Source organism: Mustela putorius, unplaced genomic scaffold (genome assembly GCF_011764305.1).
Source record: "Mustela putorius furo isolate JIRA1106 unplaced genomic scaffold, ASM1176430v1.1 tig00003845_pilon_pilon_pilon, whole genome shotgun sequence".
In the NCBI taxonomy this organism is placed as follows: Eukaryota; Metazoa; Chordata; class Mammalia; order Carnivora; family Mustelidae; genus Mustela; species Mustela putorius.
The window spans coordinates 50,699,250-50,720,025 of record NW_025421998.1 but is presented as its reverse complement, the minus strand read 5'-3'; the positions used below and the strand labels follow the sequence as shown (position 1 = coordinate 50,720,025).

The window sequence follows — 20,776 nt, the reverse complement described above, 5'->3', positions numbered from 1 at the left end:
ATAAGGTAATAATAATTATATCATCAATAGTAATAATGAATTATCCTATTCAAAGAATTTAATGAATGGAGGTAATTTTGATATCACAAAAGCAGAAGTCTAATACCTCAAAATTATGTGGCGTGTTTCTTTTCAAAACTCATGTTTCATCTTTCAAAATTACTGTGCACCAGGGAAGCAAAGCAATTTTCAGTGATGGAGAAATTGAAGGACAAAGAGGTAAATGGTTTGTCTTAGTCACATGGCAAGTCAATGCAATGTTTAATCTAGAAGTGATTCCTTCTCCTGGCTTCTTTTCCTAAAAAATTTCCCACTATTCAGTGGGGAAATGGAATATTAGAGATCCCTTTGCCAAAGCAATGCTAAGCTTGAAAAATTAATTGTGATGGCCTCATCCACACCAAAATGGAAGCAAAGAAAAATGAAACTTCAGTCCAAACCACATTGGTTTATTCATCCAACGGTACCAAATTGTATTACCATTGAAACCTTAAATGGTCTGGCATTAGTACTTGGTCCTTTGGGAAAAAATTCTCTCTGACCACATTAAAAGTGTTGTATGTTTGTGTTAGCTGGTAGGAATGACTTAGAACATGCAAAAAAGGGTGGACATAAAATGTTTATTCATGTGTCATAAGAAGCTTTTGTGTCATTATTTGCTTATCATCAGAAGAAGAGGAAATAGAAGAATAGAAGAAAAACTAATTTTTAGTAAGTGGAAATGTGAAAACATCATCCATGAATATTTATGTTCAGCTTCATCCCTAATTCCTTTTTTTCTTTTCATGAGAACCAACCGCTTACAAATGCTTCATGTGAAATTTCAAGGGGGTAACTGAAATCAGTTTATTTAAGCCTTTCGTCTTCAATTCTGGATATAAAACAACATCCAAATCCTGCTTTTTCCTCACTGGTGTAAGATTACTATATCATGTAAGATAACATTCCACTCTATAAAAAATACCAAATATAACCAGATATCTTTTAGACTGATTACATAATATAGAATGAACTCAATTACAAAATTTATAATTTTAAAATGTCAGTACAGGTGTGCTTGTGCATAAATTAGCCCACCATATAGAGGGCTTAAATTCTGAAAACAAATGAGGCACAAAATGGTCAACTCTTAAAAAATTTCCTGGTGTGGGCATATTGTAAAAGACATGAATTTGACTGCTAAAGTCTGACAAAATTGGTGCCAAGGGTTGAAATAAATTTCTCTTTAAACCCAATGTATCACATGACTTCCGTATAAGTACAAGTTAATTTACTCACAGTTCACAGATGAATTTTTCCAGGGAAAGAGTACAAATCTTTTACAATGGCTAAAATTTATATTATTTAGGGGAATATGTGTAAAATAACTATTGCTATCTTCTGCTAGTAGGACAATTACCTCCCAGAGATCCTATTTCAGATGTCAAGACTTTTAAAGTAATTGATTCACTCTGAATCTCCTGGGAAGAATTTAATGTTGCTCTTAGAGAGGTTTTCCAGATATGTATTCCTGAGTATCTCAGAGTCCATAACTTAAATTCCGAAAATAAAGTCATTCACAAAATAAATTCTATAAACATATGCTGCTTTGCTTTGGAAGCTATGACTCTCAATACTGGCCTGGGTTGAGTCTTAGGACTGCTACTCAATGGCTCTGTGACCTTGGGCTTTTAAGTATTCCAAGTCTCAGCTACTTCTTCAGTAAAAATGTGGCCTGTAATCTCTGTTTCATGGGATAGCTGTGCGGAGGTACTAAGGTAATAGATTTGGAGGTGCTTTCTTTTCTAAAACCTATAAAACATTATATAAATGTTAGTTATTATTTTTATATAGTAGATACTGTGGAACCAGTGTAATTCTTTAATTTGAAATCAAACTGAACGTCTCTGCACAACTCAGAGTGAAGTGTGTGAATTCTAGGAGAAGCGAACTCTACCAAGTTTCCCTGAAGTCTAAATATATGAGAAATGCAAGAAGAGTTTCCCTCCGACTGTATCCCTCAGGTCACTGTGTAATGACTCACGTTGAGCTGTGTTGGCACTGCCGGAAGTCCCAAGGTAATGTTGGGCAAAGAGGGAGAGGTATAAAGACTTAGCAGGTTCATGGAATCTTCATGAATTAGAATGCGTTGCTGGGACACCATTTGCTGTTGGAAAAAAATGAAAAGACAGTCTCAAAACATTATTATATCATAAAAGTTACTCTAAAATGTTCACATTTCAGAAAACAGATTTTATATTATCATAATTTGTCAAAATAGTGAAGTATTTTAATTGTTTATTTTATGATTTCTGTATCTGAAAGTTACATGTAAAATTATAATAAAATTGTGCTCATTAGACACAATCACAGAATCTGAAAGAAAGGGCTTCAATGTTTGGTGTGCAAAATTCTTTTTAAAATTCTACCTTTATCAACCATAGTCCATGTATCTACCATCAGCTGGTAAAGTACAACAATTAAAGTGACTAATTCCTACAGGTGTATTTTTGTATTACTGAGTGATGAGTATGTATCTAATACTGCTAGAATCATTATCTTTATATAGATTAAACATCACTTTACTGATGGGAACACTCACACAAGAAAATCTTAGATTAGATATCACCATATAGGACTTCTATAATTAATAGCATGGTTTTTTAAATATAAAATCTATGAATAGACAACTCCGTGTGTGCATGTTTAGATCATTCATATTCAGAAGCTAAGCTAAATGCTAAAATGTTATGAGTTCCCTGTGCCACAACAGGCTTCATTTACCCTGAAAATACCTTGAATGTTTTGGCATCACAGTCCTTTTTACAACAAATACCTTAATCCAATACTAAGAGTCATGTTTTCCCACATGTGGCCTAATATGGTTGCTTGAATTACATTTTCTGTTTAACTCTTGCTTCCCTCCCAGAACTCTTATACAATAAGAGGTACAAAGGTCTTATTAGACTAAGGAACTCTGGCCCGATATGGTCCCCAAGGGAACAACATCCCTGAAAAAGAATACTCCATGTAACAGTATGACACAGTGACTGCTTTCTTCCCAAACAAAAAGCATATGGGACTCCAATAATAGACCACCTCCAAGAGGGATATTGCACACACGGGCTTTGACTAAAGTAAATATAATAACTTGTCAAGCATGTTTGGGGGAGCTGTAGATTTTCCCCTGGACAAACCTGGGATATCAATTAACTGGGGAAAGTATCATGTGCTAATACAATGCAACCTCAGAATGTCACTGAAGAATGATGCGCCACCAAAACACAGGATGTTATTCCAAAACATCACCTCAATCATACGTTTGTTTGGAGATGAGTCGTAGCCTTAACATAATAAGAGCAGAAGGTTAAAGGAGATTTTTTTCCTCATTGCAACTTGGAATTCCAAGCTAACTCAGATTTTGTTTTTTCTCAAAAGAAAGTCAGATATTTGTGTATGAACACCCAGAGGCATAATAAAACCTTTAACATTACACTGACTTTAGATGCAACCCTTTACAAAATTAAGGTTGTCTAAAACGCCACTGAATGACGATTGCTGGAGACGATCTTTCATCATTACAGTAAGATTGCATGACTTTAGGAGCTCTGAGTAGCAATCGCCTATTTGCTCTAATTAAAAAGGCAAGCTTTTATTTTGCTTACACTCATATGCTTTTAACATTAATTTCTGGTTTGGAATATACGCTTGAACAAAAAGAATGTTTGAGGAAGTAAAAAATATTTTAACTAGCTTATTAGCAGCAAATAGTAATTTACAATAAAATGGTACTTCATTCACTTATCTGTTTTCAGAGAAGAGAAATACATGTGGAAAAACAAGCACTTCAAGTCATGTATAATATTCATTCCAGGTTGTATCTGCTTATCACAGCACTGAGACTGGACATGCACTGTGGGAAGGGCACCAACGCACACCACGAGCCTCACGAAAGAGGCCCTCCTCGTTTCCCAGAATGAACTTCTGCAGTATCTTCCCACTGCATCCCAGGAAGCAAACCTACACTAAAGTAAGAAAAATATTTCTTCTTGGATGTAATGACGGCAGCAGCAGACTAGCTGCTCACGTGGGCTTTGACCAAAGTGAAGACATTTGGGAATATTCTTACTATAGGATTAAACTGCTAAAGTTTCATATGGCAGTAGAGTGGCTCCACTCCCTCTAACAGCGTACTGATTTTCAGCCCCTACTGTGTGCCAACCCCTCTGCCAGGGACTTTTTGGACATTAACCCATTCTTCATAGGCATTCTGTGGCTCTCATTATGCTTCAGTTATGAAGAAACTGAGTGATTTCCTTAATTCCAGTTCCCATTGGGATCCGCAATACAACTTTTAAACTGACCAAGATTTGTTGTCAGGTACTGGTGTAGAAGCTACACAGCCCTCTCTGCCACCATTACCAAAGGATACGGGAACCATAAAAAAAAAAAAAAGTATGGGTGCGGGGAAAGCTTTAGGGGGAGGAGAGGAAGCAAAATCATATCCTGAGGCTAATGGAAAAGAATAAATGTGTGCAACTGGGAACCAGCTGACCTGGGCAGGAGAAGGAAGCGAAAGCCCTAGTTACTTTATAGACATGAGAGTCTTCAAGTCATGGAGACAATTCCTGAGGAAACAAGGGAAGTCTTGTGTCCCCCAGGTTCACTTGGTACATAGCTGGTTCTTCCCACAGAGACTGACTGGTATAGTATTGTTCCCACAGAACTTCAGGGACTTGGACATTACTTAGTTTACTTCCTTCAATTACAGACAAGGTAACAGGCACAGCTTTTTCATAGGACGACTAGAATCACAAATGACTTCACAGACCTGAAAAAATGTTTTCCTCAAATTATCTTCTTTACATACAACTTTCCTCAATACAGCTTTTCAATCAGCATAGTCTATCTATTCCAGGTTAGTGTTTTCCTAGAGCCAGAAGCTGGAGTTGTATTTTATCTACACTGCTAAAAGAGTGTGGACACACTTGAAAGCTAGCCGAACAGGTGGTGAGAGATACCAATTCACTGAGAAAATGAAGGATCCTGACCAGTATTCTTACAAGACTGGAAGGTTACCCCACCTTAGTATTGTGGTGAGATCACAAGCATTTTCAGGCAAAGCCAGGATTTTTTTCAGGAAGCAGTTTTGAAACGGATCCAGCCCTTAAATCAAAGCTGTGCTAAAATGCCAACGTTTTACATCTTAGAACACAGGGAGGATGGTTTTAATCTAAAAATTTTTCAGAATCAGAAGCTATTGCTGTAGTGAGATAAAATGGAAATATTAAAGATATAAATGACTATCTTTTAACATTCATGAAACAATTAACCAATAACAATTCAGCTGGATTAGCAGCGTGGCATTGGATGGTAGATGTACAAAGATGTCCTACATGACAAAGTTCATGTGCTAGTTAGGTGCACAGAAGAGTAGAAAACAAATTCCTATGACCTGTGAGAATTACTGTAATTAGAATAGAGTTCAATAACTTCAATGGCACCGAGCAGGGTGTCAGTTTTATATCAGGCTTTGATACACCAGAAGGAGCACAATGTGGAAAACAGGGATAGGACGGAGTGAGGTGTTGGGTCAGGGGAGACCTACTCACATCTCATTAATGACCTTCAAACTGTTTTCTCACCATCAGAGCAACTGGAAGCCCATCTTATGGATAATATTTACAATTCAGATAAATAAAATATACTGAACAATTATATGTCTCTCATAGAGCTATTCATTTTGCCATTGAAATCAGGAAGCTATTCATTTCAATGAAAAGACTCAATCTCTTACAAAAAGAATACTGGAAAAAATTAGAAAAACACAAAATCTCAATGTCACTGGGATTTAGAGAGGTAAAAACCTCTCATATCACTGGTGGGACTGCAGACTGGTACAGCAATTCTGGCAAATAATTCAGGACAATAAAATAGTTACGCTATATACCGTGACCCCAGAATTCTTCTGCAGGGAATTATATTCTCCAGAAATTCTCTCCTTAAGCTCTCATTCATCATCATTTAGGGTGATGTTCCTGAGTATGTACTGAAGCAGTTTTTAGTGATGGTGAGAGCTGGAGGCCACTGGGGCATCCAACCAGAGAATGGATAGGTACAGTGGAGCACTGGCCACCATGGATTGTTACCATGATTAAAATCAAAGTATTAGGTATGTGCATCCAAAATGACATGACTAGGTCCAAAAACATATGCTTAGTGATAAAAATAAGAAATGGAATAAGACTGGTAACACTGTGCCATTTATACTCACTAAAATTCTTGGATACAAAGCAGAAAATGCCTACGATGTAGAGAGCATACAAACAAAAATACTGAAGAGAATGACTGCCTATGCAGACAAGGAGAACGGAAGTGGGGACAGGAGGTACAGAGGAAGGAAGGGAGGGAGGGGAAAAGAATACTCTTCTCACTCTGAAGACAAGTCAACAGATGCCTTCGGTAGAACACTAGTTATGTAAATAATCACCTACTTTTTAAATGAAACAAGATGGGATTGGGAGGGAGACAAACCATAAGTGACTCTTAATCTCACAAAACAAACTGAGGGTTGCCGGGGGGAGGGGGTTTGGGAGAAGGGGGTGGGATTATGGACATTGGGGAGGGTATGTGCTTTGGTGAGTGCTGTGAAGTGTGTAAACCTGGTGATTCACAGACCTGTACCCCTGGGGATAAAAATATATGTTTAAAAAAATAAAAAATTAAAAAAAAAAAAATAAAAAAATAAAAAAAAAAAAAGAAAAAAAAAAAAAAAAAGAAGCTCATATAAAAAGTGGATATAGAATTTTAAATTGACTACATGTTCAAAATTAACCTACAATATGCACAACCATCAGAAAAAGAGTGTCAGTTACCTACAGAGTTCTGGTGAGGGGCAGTCGGGACTGGTGAAAGGAAGTGTGGTCTCAGTGCCCTGCACCCAGCTCTACCACTCACTGGCTTGTGACTGGCCAGCTGCCCACCTTCCCTGGACGTCAGCTCCTTGGGCCTGAGACAGAAGCACGTCTGACTTGCATGATCAGGCAACACCTGTGTGTATTAGGCTGGTATGCAGGAGGACAGGCTTGTAAACCCCAATGTGCTGCAGGTTTAAAAGGCCCCAGACCCCCAAATTAGACTTAAAAAAAAAAAGAGAGAGAGCCACATTAAAAATTAAAAACAACAACAACAAAACTAAGAAAGAATTCCAAGCCAAAAAAAAAAAAAAAAAGTTAATCATTTAATACTTCTTACAGTTTTCACTGTAATTTTTTTAAGTAGTATTCATTTTCTCTTATCCTTTCAGACAGCCGATAGAAAATGAACAGCTCCACATGATGCAGAATTTTTTTAGAAACTTAAATCTCTAAGTTTTTATTTTTGCTGAACATCCAAGGATGTACTACTATGAAATGATCTGGTGACAAGAAATTATCCTCTGACAGGGCTCCCTCTCCATTTAAAAGGCACTGCTGAAGGTCTCATTAAAGGTCTTGCTTTACAATATTGACTCATGTTATTCCTCCTAAATGATTCTTCTGTCATAGCAACCTCTTCTCCCCAAAGATGGGGGGAAAGCATTTTATTTTCTGCCATCTAAAACCCTAGCTCCACACCCACGCAGAATGGAGCATAACATTTACAGCAAATGTCACAACAGCCATTATGAAACAATAGGCAGATGAGTCATGTGAGCTGGGGGCAAAACAAGTGACATTTTAGATGATTTCAGAGTACTTAACCTTATTATTAGAATCCTTTTAAAAAAATCATTTGTATCTGCTGGGGAAAAAAAATATGATTTAAAAAATAGCATAGCAGAGCCAGCCACTAATGTTCAAATAGAAATAAACCAGCTGCTTGGCTACTGTTAACATAGCTATCAAATAAATCTACGGAATCTAAAATAATGGTGTTGATATTCGTGGAAACATCTGAAGCCACAGGCCCGCAGTATTAACAATAAAGTAACTAGATAGGTAAAGACGTTTCTGACTGGAGCTGGAAATAGAAACTCCTGAGGTTTCAGCTCCCCAACCAAGTTTACAAATGAGTAAAACAAGAAGCTCCAACAATCCGAGTTCAGGACTGAGCATATGCAAGAAATAGAAGAGATGGAACAGAAGTGGTCGGAGCAGATGGAGACTCGCTCTCACATGTGATTCGCTGGCTTGGAGACAAACATGCTAATGAGTTTTCCCTCCTAAGAGTCAGTATTGATAACAACAACAGAAAAAGAACTCCTTTCACACTTCACAATTCACCATCCGCCTTCCCAACACTGATTCCTTACAACAACGCTGTTGGAGGCGGCATGGCTGCCGTTCACTAGATCTAAGGTCGGGGGCAAGTTTAGCGACTTAACTGATGATGACAAAGTAGCTGGTTTCGGAGCCAGGTTCCTGGGGAGCCTTCTGAATGGAAGACCCATACGTTTGAATTCACTGTGCCATTTCCTCAGCGGGGACTTAGGAGTAAATTCTCCTCCTACTTCTGTCTTCACCTCCAGCTATGTTATGCAGGACATGTGAATTATAAGCTAAAAATTTTCTTTTTGCCAAAGCCTCAACATCAGCCTGAGATACAGCCTTACTTTCCTCCTTCCTAAGCAGTAAAAGGGAGTAGAATCCCATTCATGGGCTCTGGAAGAATTAGGTGATGTGCTTTTCTACTTACAGGTCACAGAATAAAGAGTTCATACAAATGTACACTGTTGAACTATTTAAAAATGAAAATTCACTGGTGTTATTTAACCGAAGATGGTAGAATATGCCTATTTTGTAAATGGTAAAGTGTGAAACTAGCTTGGCTTTTGAAAGTACAGTTGATGATGTATATTTTTTCACGCCTTGAAACTATTTTTGTTGATATGAAATTACACACTATTGTGAATCTTGGAAGATGTCTATAAAACTCTTACTAAATCCGAAATGATTGTTAATCAAGAATTGGCAGAAAATATTTGTTTTCCTCTTTTTCCAGTTTAGGTACAAGCATTTTGTGTTACACAGCTAGCATATTAATTTGTTGAGAGTTTCCATCTGAATTCTGCTGTCTCTTTAGCTCTCCACTATGAATTACATTATAGACCTCTGTAAATGGCAATGCAGCAGAAAACCACATGTTAGCCATCAGGGCTGAATTTTTTGTTTTGGGCCACAGAGAGGCTACCCATCAGTGCATAAAGGTCTGCCCACCTGGCCTTTTGGATCATAGTTCAGGCACACAATTAATTCATTATGAAGTAAGTCACTGCTTGCTTTTGAACTAGTCTTTCCAGCTTTGGAGGTGAGTGTCCTGTCACTGACCTGAAGAAATACTTCTACTCTTTCAAACTCCATTAAATCACATTTCCTTCTGTGTGTGTGTGTTGTTTTTTTTTCCCCCCTTACTGGTGGGGTGGAAGGAAAGGTCCGTAGTAACAGAATGTTCAGTAAGTAGATGAAAAGGTAGGGCATTCTAAACAGATTATTTGTGAAAGTGAAGGCTTAAGGAATAAAAAATAGATTAGAACAATGTAAACAAATTCCCTTAATTTTCGTTCTCCAATGTATTTTGAAATTTAAAGATAGGATCTCATGATCTGGGATATTCAATACAACAGGTCATAAAAAGTTTGAAGTAAAGAGAAAAATCTCCCCTTTTCCATTTATTTCTAATCTCAGAAATATATATTTCTTGGTTGTTCTTCTGTGTTGTACTAAGTACTATATACATAGATGTGTATTTATAATGAAAGAATACATATATCTTCCTCTTTAGTAACAAACCATATCTCTCCCCACCCTCTCCACCTCGGTCCCTCCAGAGAGGTAATCATCATGCTAAATTTTGTGGTCATTACACCCTTAACCTTTGTAAAATATACTTTTACTACCTATGCTTTCATGATCAAGAACCCGCACTGTTGTTTCTGAACCTCATAAAATATTATCAGATACTCTAAGTGGTCTTCTACATCTTGTAGCCCTAACAATGCATTTCTAAGAATCATACATGCTGTTGAATGTGGTTTAATGTGACATTTCTTTTTCCAGAGCCACAGAATTCATCTAGAGCTGATTCAGAATCCAGACCCTTTAGTGTTTCCGCTATTACTGAGAATCACATTCTTCAAACTGAGAGGCAATGGAAACCTAAAGTTTTTAGAACTGCCTGTGACAAAGTTGTTCTTTTCCTGGAAACTGACTAAAGGGTCACAGAAAACTGACCAGTATTGACAAATAATGGCACTAACAGAAATACGATACCTATAACCAATAGTCCAAAAATCCCACTTACATCTCTGATTACAAATATATGTGAAGTACTTATGCTATCTCGTATCGTGTTTTAGAATGGATAATGAAAAAGAGAAAGAAAACCATGAAAAACAAGAAATAGATGAAGGGTCTGGAGATAATGTGGAGGCCTGTATTGTTATTCTTTAAGTAGCTGAAGCTGATCATAAGCAAGAGAATGTCTATCTCTTCTCCCCATTTTCCTCGGAAAATTGAAGGAAATTTTTGAAATCTAGAATGCAGGTATATTCCTCTAGAGAGGATTTATATTTGCTTTTCCAGACACCTACAAACCCTAACAAATCTGGGCACTTTAAACCAAAATAACAGTTTGAAATTACAGAAATTTGGGCTATCACTCCATGCAAGGTCAAGCTTCTGGTTAAAACTTCTCAGGGAGAAATTCTGTGCCTGCTCTGGTCTGCATCCAAACACTTCTGGGGGTGGGGTGAGGGACTTACCAACATAGTGTAGACATGAGCTTTTGAAACTCCAGCTTAATTTCATGTTAGATTAGCCTCCTTGGTCACTACTGAGCCTGCCTTCTATCTCAGGTCTTGTGAGGCCCTAAAAACCAAAACTCAAAACTGAAGTTATACAGGGGCCCCTGGGAGGCTTGGTCAGTTAAGCATCTGCCTTGGGCTCAGGTCATGATCCCAGAGTCCTGGGAGGGAGCCCCACATTGGGCTCTCTGCTCTGTGGGGAGACTACTTTTCCCTCTTCCTCTGCCTGCCTCTCTGCCTACTTGTGATCTCTCTGTCAAATAAATAAATAAAATCTTAAAAACAAACAAACAAACAAACCCCCCAAAACTGAACTACGCAAAGGTTCTCAGAGCAAGTGATTTCATTGGTTTCGGCCCTTAACTTAACAGAAATAACCTCTGGTTTTCTGCCTTCAAATTACATTTTGGCCTGGTAATTTTACAATTTAGAAATAATTTGTTATAAGTGTGTATATATATGAAATTGTAGAGACACAGATATTGGCATAATGTACAGAAGACATTTCTGTCAAGGGAATTCTCTCAAATCAACTGAGTTGTCTCAGGAAAGAGCAAAGGGAGCTCCTGTAAGTAGAAGTATGCTAGCAAAAGTTTGATAATTACACATTAGGAAAGCTATATAGGTGATGCAAGAATCAGAGATTTCATCAGTCTCTTTCAACCCTAAGTTACCACGACTGTATCAAATATAAGGAAAGAAATATGTTACAGTTACATATGAGAAGTTATTGTACCAGCTTTCCCTGCATAGAGCAAATCATGGTAAGGAGGCCTTACATTGACAGAAAAGAAAAAACAAGAGTTTCAGTCAATTGATGGTGTCTTCAAAACAGCTGATTCCCTAAGAATGGCTATTTCCAGACTGCTGCCATGGCTTAGCTTAATAACAAAATTATACAGAAGAATTCTTGTTGACTCACAAATTTATCTTTCTCTATTCTTATATCATTGGTTTCCATAAATTAGGTGTTGAAAAACAAATGTTATAATGGTTGACTGCGTACAATCAGATCCATTTCCTTTAACATTTCATTCCTCAGGAACAGAGTTCATATCTTATTTATTTTTATATTCCCATTGCCAGGCAAAATGAATGGCACTTAGTAGGTCCTCTGCTAATGTTTGCTCAGTAGAATCCTATGTAATACTTAAATTATTTTTTCATTACTCTCCAGGGCAATGGATAAAACCTACTTTGCTAGGCTGTTCTTCTGAGAGGTTTGCACAAAGTCTTTTTTTACTTGCTTTTGGGTCTACCCCATCAGAACAACCAAGAACCAAACCCAACACTACCGAGTTGCACAACTGCTGTGCAGTGTAACTAACAACTGCTGGGTAGCATCCCTAACAGTGTTTTTTTTTTTCCTGAGGGTTACATTTCCTTATTTCCAAACCATAATTGTCATCCAAACTTGGTAAATAAGATCAAGCCTAATTCAATTCCATACACGATAAGCCTATAAGAAAAATAACTAAGAACAGGTGGCTTTATACTTCAGAAATATCACTTTGTTTTATAGGGCTATTCAAGGATCTAATTTTTAAAAGAACCAAAATAGTAAAATAGTACCTCAGCATGAGGAGTAGGTGGCAAAACCGAGGTGTCGTTTTCAGGAACGTTTCCAGCTGGCCCATTGTTTGGTGAGCTGGGACCAGACCCTGGAGAGCTGCTACTGACGGAAGATTCTGGAAGACATTGGGAAGCACAAGCTGATTCATGAAAACCATACAGGGATGAGCTTCGGTGATATTGTAAGTGACATATAGCACCAAACACTGTTTTCCCCACTATGGGAACAACAAGCCCCATGTCAGTCCACAAAAAGGACTGTGAAAAATTTTGAAACATTTCTGAATTCTGCTACCACTTTTCTCCCTGTGTTTTCACCATTAAGATACAATGCAGTACTCCAGTTTCTAGATAAGTAAGAATAAGAGCTAGAGAACATTATAGAAGATTTTGATGAGAAAAAAAAAAAAAAGGACATGGGTGTAAAATTCTGAAACACATCTTCTCCCTGCCTTTCTGTCTATATATTTTGCTTGCATATTGATCAATCTGATTTTTATCTTTGATTCTTTCTTATTTGCTTTTCTTTTAATGAGAAAAATACACATTAAAAAAAATACTTCAAGGAGCTTATTTTCTCCCAGACTCCTAACTCTGGCCTTTCCTGTGTGACTCAATACCAATTTCTCATTAATATCTCATTTTCATATCCTGTCTTTAAAAAACAAAAACAAAAAAGTACTTTTCTTACATCTGCCTTGTCAATTTAAAGTCATTATTTCTGTCTTTTGGTGCGATATTCAGACAGAAGTATTTCCTTATGTAGAAATCACTGCTGTGAACATGAGAATTCTAGGCCACAAGTACAAGCTACAACGGGATTCTACAACATGGGGAGGCAGGGGAGGTAGCAACTGATTTTCTGGGAACACTGAGAAAATCTCAGAGAAGAAATCAGATAGCAACAGGGGCTTGAAGAGAAGTGGAAGTAGTTCATGAAATGCGAACAGCAGAGAAGAAGAGAGTGCAGGAGAAGGCACTGGGAGGGGCCACGGCTGTGAATTGTTAAATAACATGGCTTTGGTGGGAAAAGGGGCAGAAAACTGTGGAACTTAAAAAACAGGGAGATAGCAAGTGGTTCCCATGTCAACTTTTGGGAGGAGAGGGGGCACAGGATTTGGAAACAGCAGGTACTTGAGCCTAGGAAATGGGGAAGGGAGATGCAGAGTTGGGAGAAGACCCACGATAGCAATTATCTGCTCTACGATGCCACAATGGTCTCTGACTACAGGAAAATAATTAGCTTGAAGATCTAAACAAAGCTCATCCACATTATGTGAAAGCTGGCAGAGAAAGGTGGGGGGGATAGGTGAATAAATCTGTCTCTGGTAGTTCAGATCCTCCAAAGACATTGAGAATAAGTACAACATACTAGTTTTAAAAATCTACCAAAGCGTCCACAAGTCCTAGCTCAATGACCAGAAATGTGCATCAAATAAACATACAAGTCCCTTTCTGAAAAATATGGTATTTCAAAAATAAAGAAACGTGAGGGAAACTCCAGCAAATTATCATCTCTTTAAGTTAGAATTAAGTATTAGCCAGATATGCACTGAGCAAAATTCCACTGCAATGTAACATGTGACAGTGGGGGAGAAGTTACCATCAAGAAGAGCTTGATAGGAAAATAGAAGAGAACACTGGGATAAATAAATATGCCCTTGGATTGATCAGATTCTAAAGCAAAAACAAACAAAAAAAGCAAAGCAATGTATATGGCTTTCTATTTTCATCAAGTTTTCCTGTTATGAGGGAGCGTACTCTCTCCAATTAGAAAAATCTTTATTTACATTAGGCATTTGATATGTTCATCTTCTTTACATTAAAATAGATTCATTTCCCCAACCCCACCAAGTACCTCTATTATGAAAGCTTAATTAAGATTTTTATTTACTTAGGTACAAATCTGTGTTCTGAAAAAAAAAAAAAAGTCTGCAGCTCTGAATTTAAATTGGTCCAAATTAGTGATTATATTTGATACTGAAAAAAATATACTTTGGTAGAATAATATTTATTTATTTATATATGCATTTATTTAACATTTCTTATCTGTCAAGGAAAAAATCTTCAGATAAAGATTTTTTATTAAATCTGTATTAAATTTATTAATCTACCAGGAATGAGTAGGAGACTGCACATTTTGCTTTTCCTAAATAACTTGTCAAACTACCACATTGCATTAATATTCTGTACTTTTCTACTCCCACTTCTGCAATCTTTTCCGTATTATCTACCCAAAGTAGGTGTTCTTATGGCCACAGGAGATACAGAAAACAAATAATTTTGGAAAATTATTACCCTTTCCTGCTAAGGACAAGATCTGATCTTGGAGAAATGATAGCAACTGACTACACTGGTATAAGCACAATCTTCTGTGAGAATGGGAAAAAAAAAAAAACGGTTGCCGATTACCACTTCTCTATGGATGCAACCGAAGGAAATGACCAAATACAACGCATGTAGGTCCAAGTAGGTACTTGATAAACAGTAGTCAGTATTATTATTTTGGCTAGCCTTTTTGGTTCTTGTATCCCTAAGTCTTCTCTAATTTCAGATCAGGTACAGCTGGGACCAGAAAGCTTTGTAAGACATCAGGTTGAATTTCCTAACCTGTTCACCCCACCACTAACCAGGCAGCTAAGAAAATAAGAACGCTTCCATTGGAGAGTAGTGAAAATGACAGTTTCTTTCCCTTCCTAAAAGGCAATATATCCCCCTCCTGCCATAAGTCCCAGTTCACTAGTAAACACATAAAGTCATTTATGAGTTCTGTAAATTTGTTGAAAAGTCAAGGTTTTGCTGTTCCACATAGTTTAATTTTCCCAGATGTATTTTGTACATTCGTGTCTGAGTATGGGGGAAGTGTTCCTCTCGGACCTCCCTCTGCTCATTTCTGATCAAATTTCATTAAAAGTTATACTCTTCTGGTTGGCATTCCTAAAACGGACTGCCTGTTTCTGAAAAGATGAAGGTGAACTTTGGCATTCCCTAGTTATGCCTAGATTGACACACAGTTCTGTTTTTCATTCATTTCCTGTTTAACACAGTTGGTGAATGCATGGCAAGGTTTACTGAGCTACTTGTGCATGTTCAATAGAATTTCCTTTTAAGACATGTTTCTCCTCAAAATAACTTTTAATACGCAACAGCCATATTTATTCTACGCTATTTATTTTCATTCCTCCTACCGGCATTTTTTAGTGTATGTCTGCACAGTCCTCAATTACCTGTCACCTCAAACATTCGCTTCTTGAATGAAGTGACAACATTTCCATCCTTCCGCCTGAGTAAGGGGCTGCTTCTCCTCTCTGCCACTTTCTGTTTTAACCTGGACCGCACCTTCAAGTTGGGCTCAGAGGCTGGGGATTGAGACAAAGAAAATAGATAAAAATTAAAAAATAGAGAGCCAGTTGTTCCTGTGTATAAAAAAACGGCTCATACTTTTCTTGGTTCCTTCTCATCTCAAATTAAAATCCCAAGCATGTAAATAAGGCATTAACTCTAAATGAATTAAACAGACAAATATAGTAATTATTTCTATGAAATCTACTTATTTAAATGGAAAGTGAAGAAAGAGTAAAAATATAAGTTTTCTACTTATTTAAGCTGACAGAACTGGGATTGCTGGGAAGTTTAATCACTAAATATGTTTGGGTCAGTGTAAGATTTATTATACGTCATTGTCAGCTCTTTTAATTCTCTCAAGGGTGAAACTCAATACCCACAAAAACAGTACCCTAATGTGATTTTAGAGACTCTGGCCTGACTTCTGGTAATAAGAAGACACCTCTGTAGCATACAATTTATGTCTAATTCTGACTTCTGGAATATTTCTTTGTCAGTAGTCTCTAGCCTGAAATCCTGGGAAAATATACTTGGTATCATAACACCAAACCAAATAGAGTCGCTATGAATAAGCCTTTCTACAGATTTAGTACACAATCAAGAAGAGAGAAAGGGTGGCCAACTCTTAGAATAGAAAGTTCTGAGTAAGGTTATATACTCCAAAGTACAAATGCACATTATTCCTACATAAGTTATTATTATTTTTTGGTTAAACTATTCTAAACAGTGATGCGCTATAATTTAGTTATTATGGATTAGATTTCTACATAATTATACTCTAAAAGAATGGAAACATTAGATTGAATCCCTACATAGTACAAATTAGTGTTGATCATGATAACAGTGCTGGGGGGAGGTAATGGAAAGAGGGTATCCAAAGACAACTAGCATTCACAGAATGATTTCTATGTCCACTACTGTTCTAAATGCTTTGTCATTATTAACTTGTTAAACCATAATCTCTTTATATTTGATTATATTAATGAGGAAACCAACACACAGAGAGGGTAAGTAACTTGCCCAAGGTCTCATAGGTGAAAAGGGATGACACCATGGTCTGTATCTAGATAATCTAGCTCAAATCTACTCTTCTAAATACTGAAAATACAGCTACCCACCTTTCCTCATGTATAAACACCCTAACAATTATAAACCATTTCCCAAAGAATTCCTAATCATCTCAGATACAATGTTATCATGCAGCCAGAGTTTTTGATGAGTGAAAATGTTTTCTTCGAAGGAATTTTGTATTTTTGCCTGACTACAAAGGCTATCGAAGTAGAACTTACAATCTTTTCTTTCTTTCTCTCTTCTTTGCTTGTTTTTATGTTTAGACTTCAAACATCTATACTTTAGTTTTGTCTTTTTCTTTTCTGTTTCCCTTCTCTCCAGCTCTACCCTGGATTGAGAACCCCTGCATTCTAGGCTTACTTGGAATAAGGCAGGTGAAATAGGAGCTTGAAAGAAATATTCAATTATGAAAAATAAAACAAGTTAATTTGTTGGTGTTATACACCTGATTCTATGGCTGAAAACAGTGAAACAGGACAGCTTGCAAATACTGCAGAGTGGAAGGGGGAGTGGGCAGAGAGCAAGACGAAGAACAAGAAGCTCAGTGTCTGAAGCCCTGAAATGTATCATTTTCTGGGCCCTCCACCTTGAGGCAAAGAAGGTAAATAGTTTGGGCAAAGGACCAAGGACCTTCCAGACTTTCTGGGAGTGTCAACCCACTTTATCTTAGTAGAGATTTCTGAATCTGAAATATTAGCATCGATTCACCCAGGATTAAAGGGAGAAAAATGGAACTGTATTAATTCACTTAGATTTACCTGTATATATTTATTTTAAAATTCCTTGAAACACTCTAGTTTTTGTCTCTAAAAAGCTGTCAGTCAGTAAATATACTCATCTGAAACCAAAAAAGGAAAGGAAGAAAGGAAGAAATGAGGAATCTGGGCGCCTGGGTGGCTCAGTGGGTTAAGCCTCTGTCTTTGGCTCAGGTCATGATCTCAGGGTCCTGGGATCGAGACCCGCATCGGGCTTTCTGCTCAGCAGGGAGCCTGCTTCCTCCTCTCTCTCTCTCTCTGCCTGTCTCTCTGCCTACTTGTGATCTCTCTCTGTCAAATAAATAAATAAAATATTAAAAAAAAAAGAAAGAAATGAGGAATCCCTATGTGCTAACTATATCGGTTTCCACTGTAGCCTTGCTATAATGTGAAGACAAAAATAAAGAAAAGATTCTTAGACTTTAATGTAGATATGCCTTTATGATGAGACTTAAAGTATTAAATGCTACCGACTTGCTGTCCAGAGGAAGTAAATCAACTGATTTATCACTGTAAATGGGGTAGAAAGTACACTATGTTTTCTGTGGGAAGAGGTGACATTGAGTCTACTTTCCAGCTATGGGATATTCAGTGAGACTCTAGTGTTTTCTGATCCTGACTCTTCACTTATGAAACCTGAAAATCGGCCCCAAATCCCCTGTTTCTCAGTCCAGTCTTCTTCCCTCTCCTCACACACTGCACCAGCTGGGGCCGGGTTTCTGCAATCAAGACAAAAATGTGCCAAAAGCTTGGAAAAACAGCATATGCCATTTAAACATTCTATATGAAATCTAGAATTCCATAAGCTTTTTAGGAAAAAATGACTTTCCAGGTCAGCACATAGCTTTCAATCTCATGTTTGTCTGCTGAAGAATGGGCTGGATATACAGTTCTTAAATTTTTTTCAGAGGTCAACACAAAAAAAAGTGACCACCAGACTGGGAATGAGAATTGGGTCTGCTCTTGTTTCTATCAGCTACTGAAATCAATAACCTTGAAAAATTCATAGTTTCACTGAATGTCCATTCATTGATGCCAACAAGCTACAGGTTACTAGTAGTGTACAGAGGACACTGGTTTTGGGTGAATTACTTTGTTTCTTTAAAGCTCAGTTTTTCATGTTAAATTGAGGGCAGTTTTTTCTTTTCTTTTCTTTTCTTTTCCTCCAAGGATTCCATTTTCCTTCTGTGTCTGAGCCCACAGGACTAAATCCTGGGGTTGCATCACTCCAATCCTTTGCTGGTTGGATTTCATTTGGGCTCACCTACTGTAGGACTTTTTAGTGACAAAGGATTAAGGAGGAAGGAGGAGCCAGGGTATCCTTTGCTCTTTGTGTTATGGTGTTGTTCTGTCTCTTCCTGATTTCATCTCTGTCTAGAGGCCTCTCCATGCTTCCAGCTTTCCCAACACCCCAGGAACATTATCTCCTCTCCTTGCTTTTTCAGCCCTTGGGGTGGGAATGACTTCTCACTACTGATATTTTCTGGGTGCCATAACATCCCTAAGCAGTTGTAAGTTGTAAGTAAATATTGTGTAGGTTCTATTTCCTACCAAGGCTCCCATTCACAAAGTCCCACATTTTGATTGTAGAATCACAGAGATAGTGTCTAGTAGAGCATAAACCAGTGGTTCTCAGTCAGTGGAGATGCTGACACCATGGGATGACTGGCAGTGTCTGCAGAGATTTCTGATGGGCCATGTGGGGTATAGCTATTGGAATCTAGTGGGTAGAAGCCCGGGAGGTTGCTAAACATCCTATAATGCCCAGGACAGCCCTACAACAAAGAATTATCTGGACTCAAATTTCAGTATTGCCAAGTGTGAGAAACCTTGGGGTAAGCAATCAGTAAATGGCAGTTGTTAATGACTGTGCTACATGGGGATGATCAAAGGAAATAATATTATCTGTTAGCAATTCTTAAAGAGGATGTAGAAGAATAAGAAAGAAAAGAGTATCAGAAACCAGGGTGTACTATAGGTTGCTTGAAAATATTCAATATTTCAATATATTTTATACTTAGAAATTTGTTTGTAAACAATTTTTAAAGATTTATTTATTTGAGGAAAAAGAGAGAGAGAGAGCACATGGCATGGGGGGTGGGGGAGTGGGGAAGGAGAGGCAGATAGAAGGAAAGGGAGACAGAATCCTCAAGTAGACCCCCTGCTAAGCACAGAGCCTGAACACAGGACTCAATCCCATGACCTGAGCCAAAATCAAGAGTCAGACACTTAATGGACTGAGATCCAGGTGCCCCATGAAAATATTTTTGATGCCACTGGTTATTTCTAAAGAAAGCAAACCAAGTCAACTTCATGCAGAAAGATTTAATTCTCAATCTTCGGAGTGATACTATCTGAGGCATCGTGTTATTTTTGTCTTTATCAATTGAGGACGAAGCTTTTTAAAAACTAGGAATCATTAATATTCTGTAAGTGTAAGAGGAATTTATTTTTTCAAAATACACAATACACAGCTTTTCTAAGTAAAGGCCCATATCCACTAGTTCTAGTAAAAAGTTTTGTCTGTATTTCAATACTGGTTTTGAACCACCAGAGACATTAGTATCTCAATGGTGATACTGAAGGATAGAATGATAGATAACCATCATTTAGTCCTTGCAATGCTTTATAAACTCACTCCTAATATTTTAGAAGCCCACACACCGAAGCTCAGCATGATATATATACCCACGGAGTCGAATTAATGACCTATTGTGCTGACTCAGTTTGCAGTTAGAGTTAATTCCGTTTTTAATGCTCTGGTCTCCCCAAAGGCTGAAGATTTCCATTCCAGTGACTTACTAATGGGATGCTAATCCACAAGAGCCCAGAAAGAGATCACTAACTGGGGAGACATTCTGCTTGTATCTCAATGTTATTTCATGCCTAGTTGCACTAATTGCCTTTCTATTTTTACCCCACACCCATCACTCTCTACATCTCAATTAATCACAGAAACAGAAGGCAAGCTTTTTAGTGTGTGTGCCCATCTGAGTGCCTTTGTCTGCTGAGATGAAAATCCTGCATGAAAAATTGATCATCATTATTTAAATGAAAACAATCAATATTAAAATAAAGAGGACAGACTTAAAAGCTTTTGCTCTCTTCACTTCAAAGAAATTAAGAAGGGAACAAAAGGAACAGAAAACATATGCAAGATGCCTCACGAGCTAAATGTATTTCAAATCTTACTTCTCCTACTGACATCCATGGTGCAGAGTGAACTCAGGCATGGCAAGGTAGGGGCAAAACCACCAGGAAAGAAATAGGA

General features: G+C 37.5%; 1 protein-coding gene across 16 annotated transcripts in view; it reads right to left on the bottom strand.

Annotated features, from left to right (window-relative positions):
* The window catches only part of HDAC9 (histone deacetylase 9), a 924,856-nt gene that overhangs the window by 386,822 nt on the left and 517,258 nt on the right, over positions 1-20,776 (bottom strand). For 12 of the 16 annotated variants that reach the window (XM_045062751.1, XM_045062752.1, XM_045062750.1 and 9 more), the window contains 3 exons: positions 15,562-15,693; positions 12,335-12,450; positions 2,024-2,146 (listed from right to left, as the gene is read on the bottom strand). In XM_045062751.1, the coding sequence (XP_044918686.1) occupies positions 2,024-2,146; positions 12,335-12,450; positions 15,562-15,693 (371 nt within the window). The remainder of the gene's footprint in view (positions 1-2,023; positions 2,147-12,334; positions 12,451-15,561; positions 15,694-20,776) is intronic. The other 4 variants (XM_045062760.1, XM_045062759.1, XM_045062763.1 and 1 more) reach the window with 1 other exon arrangement.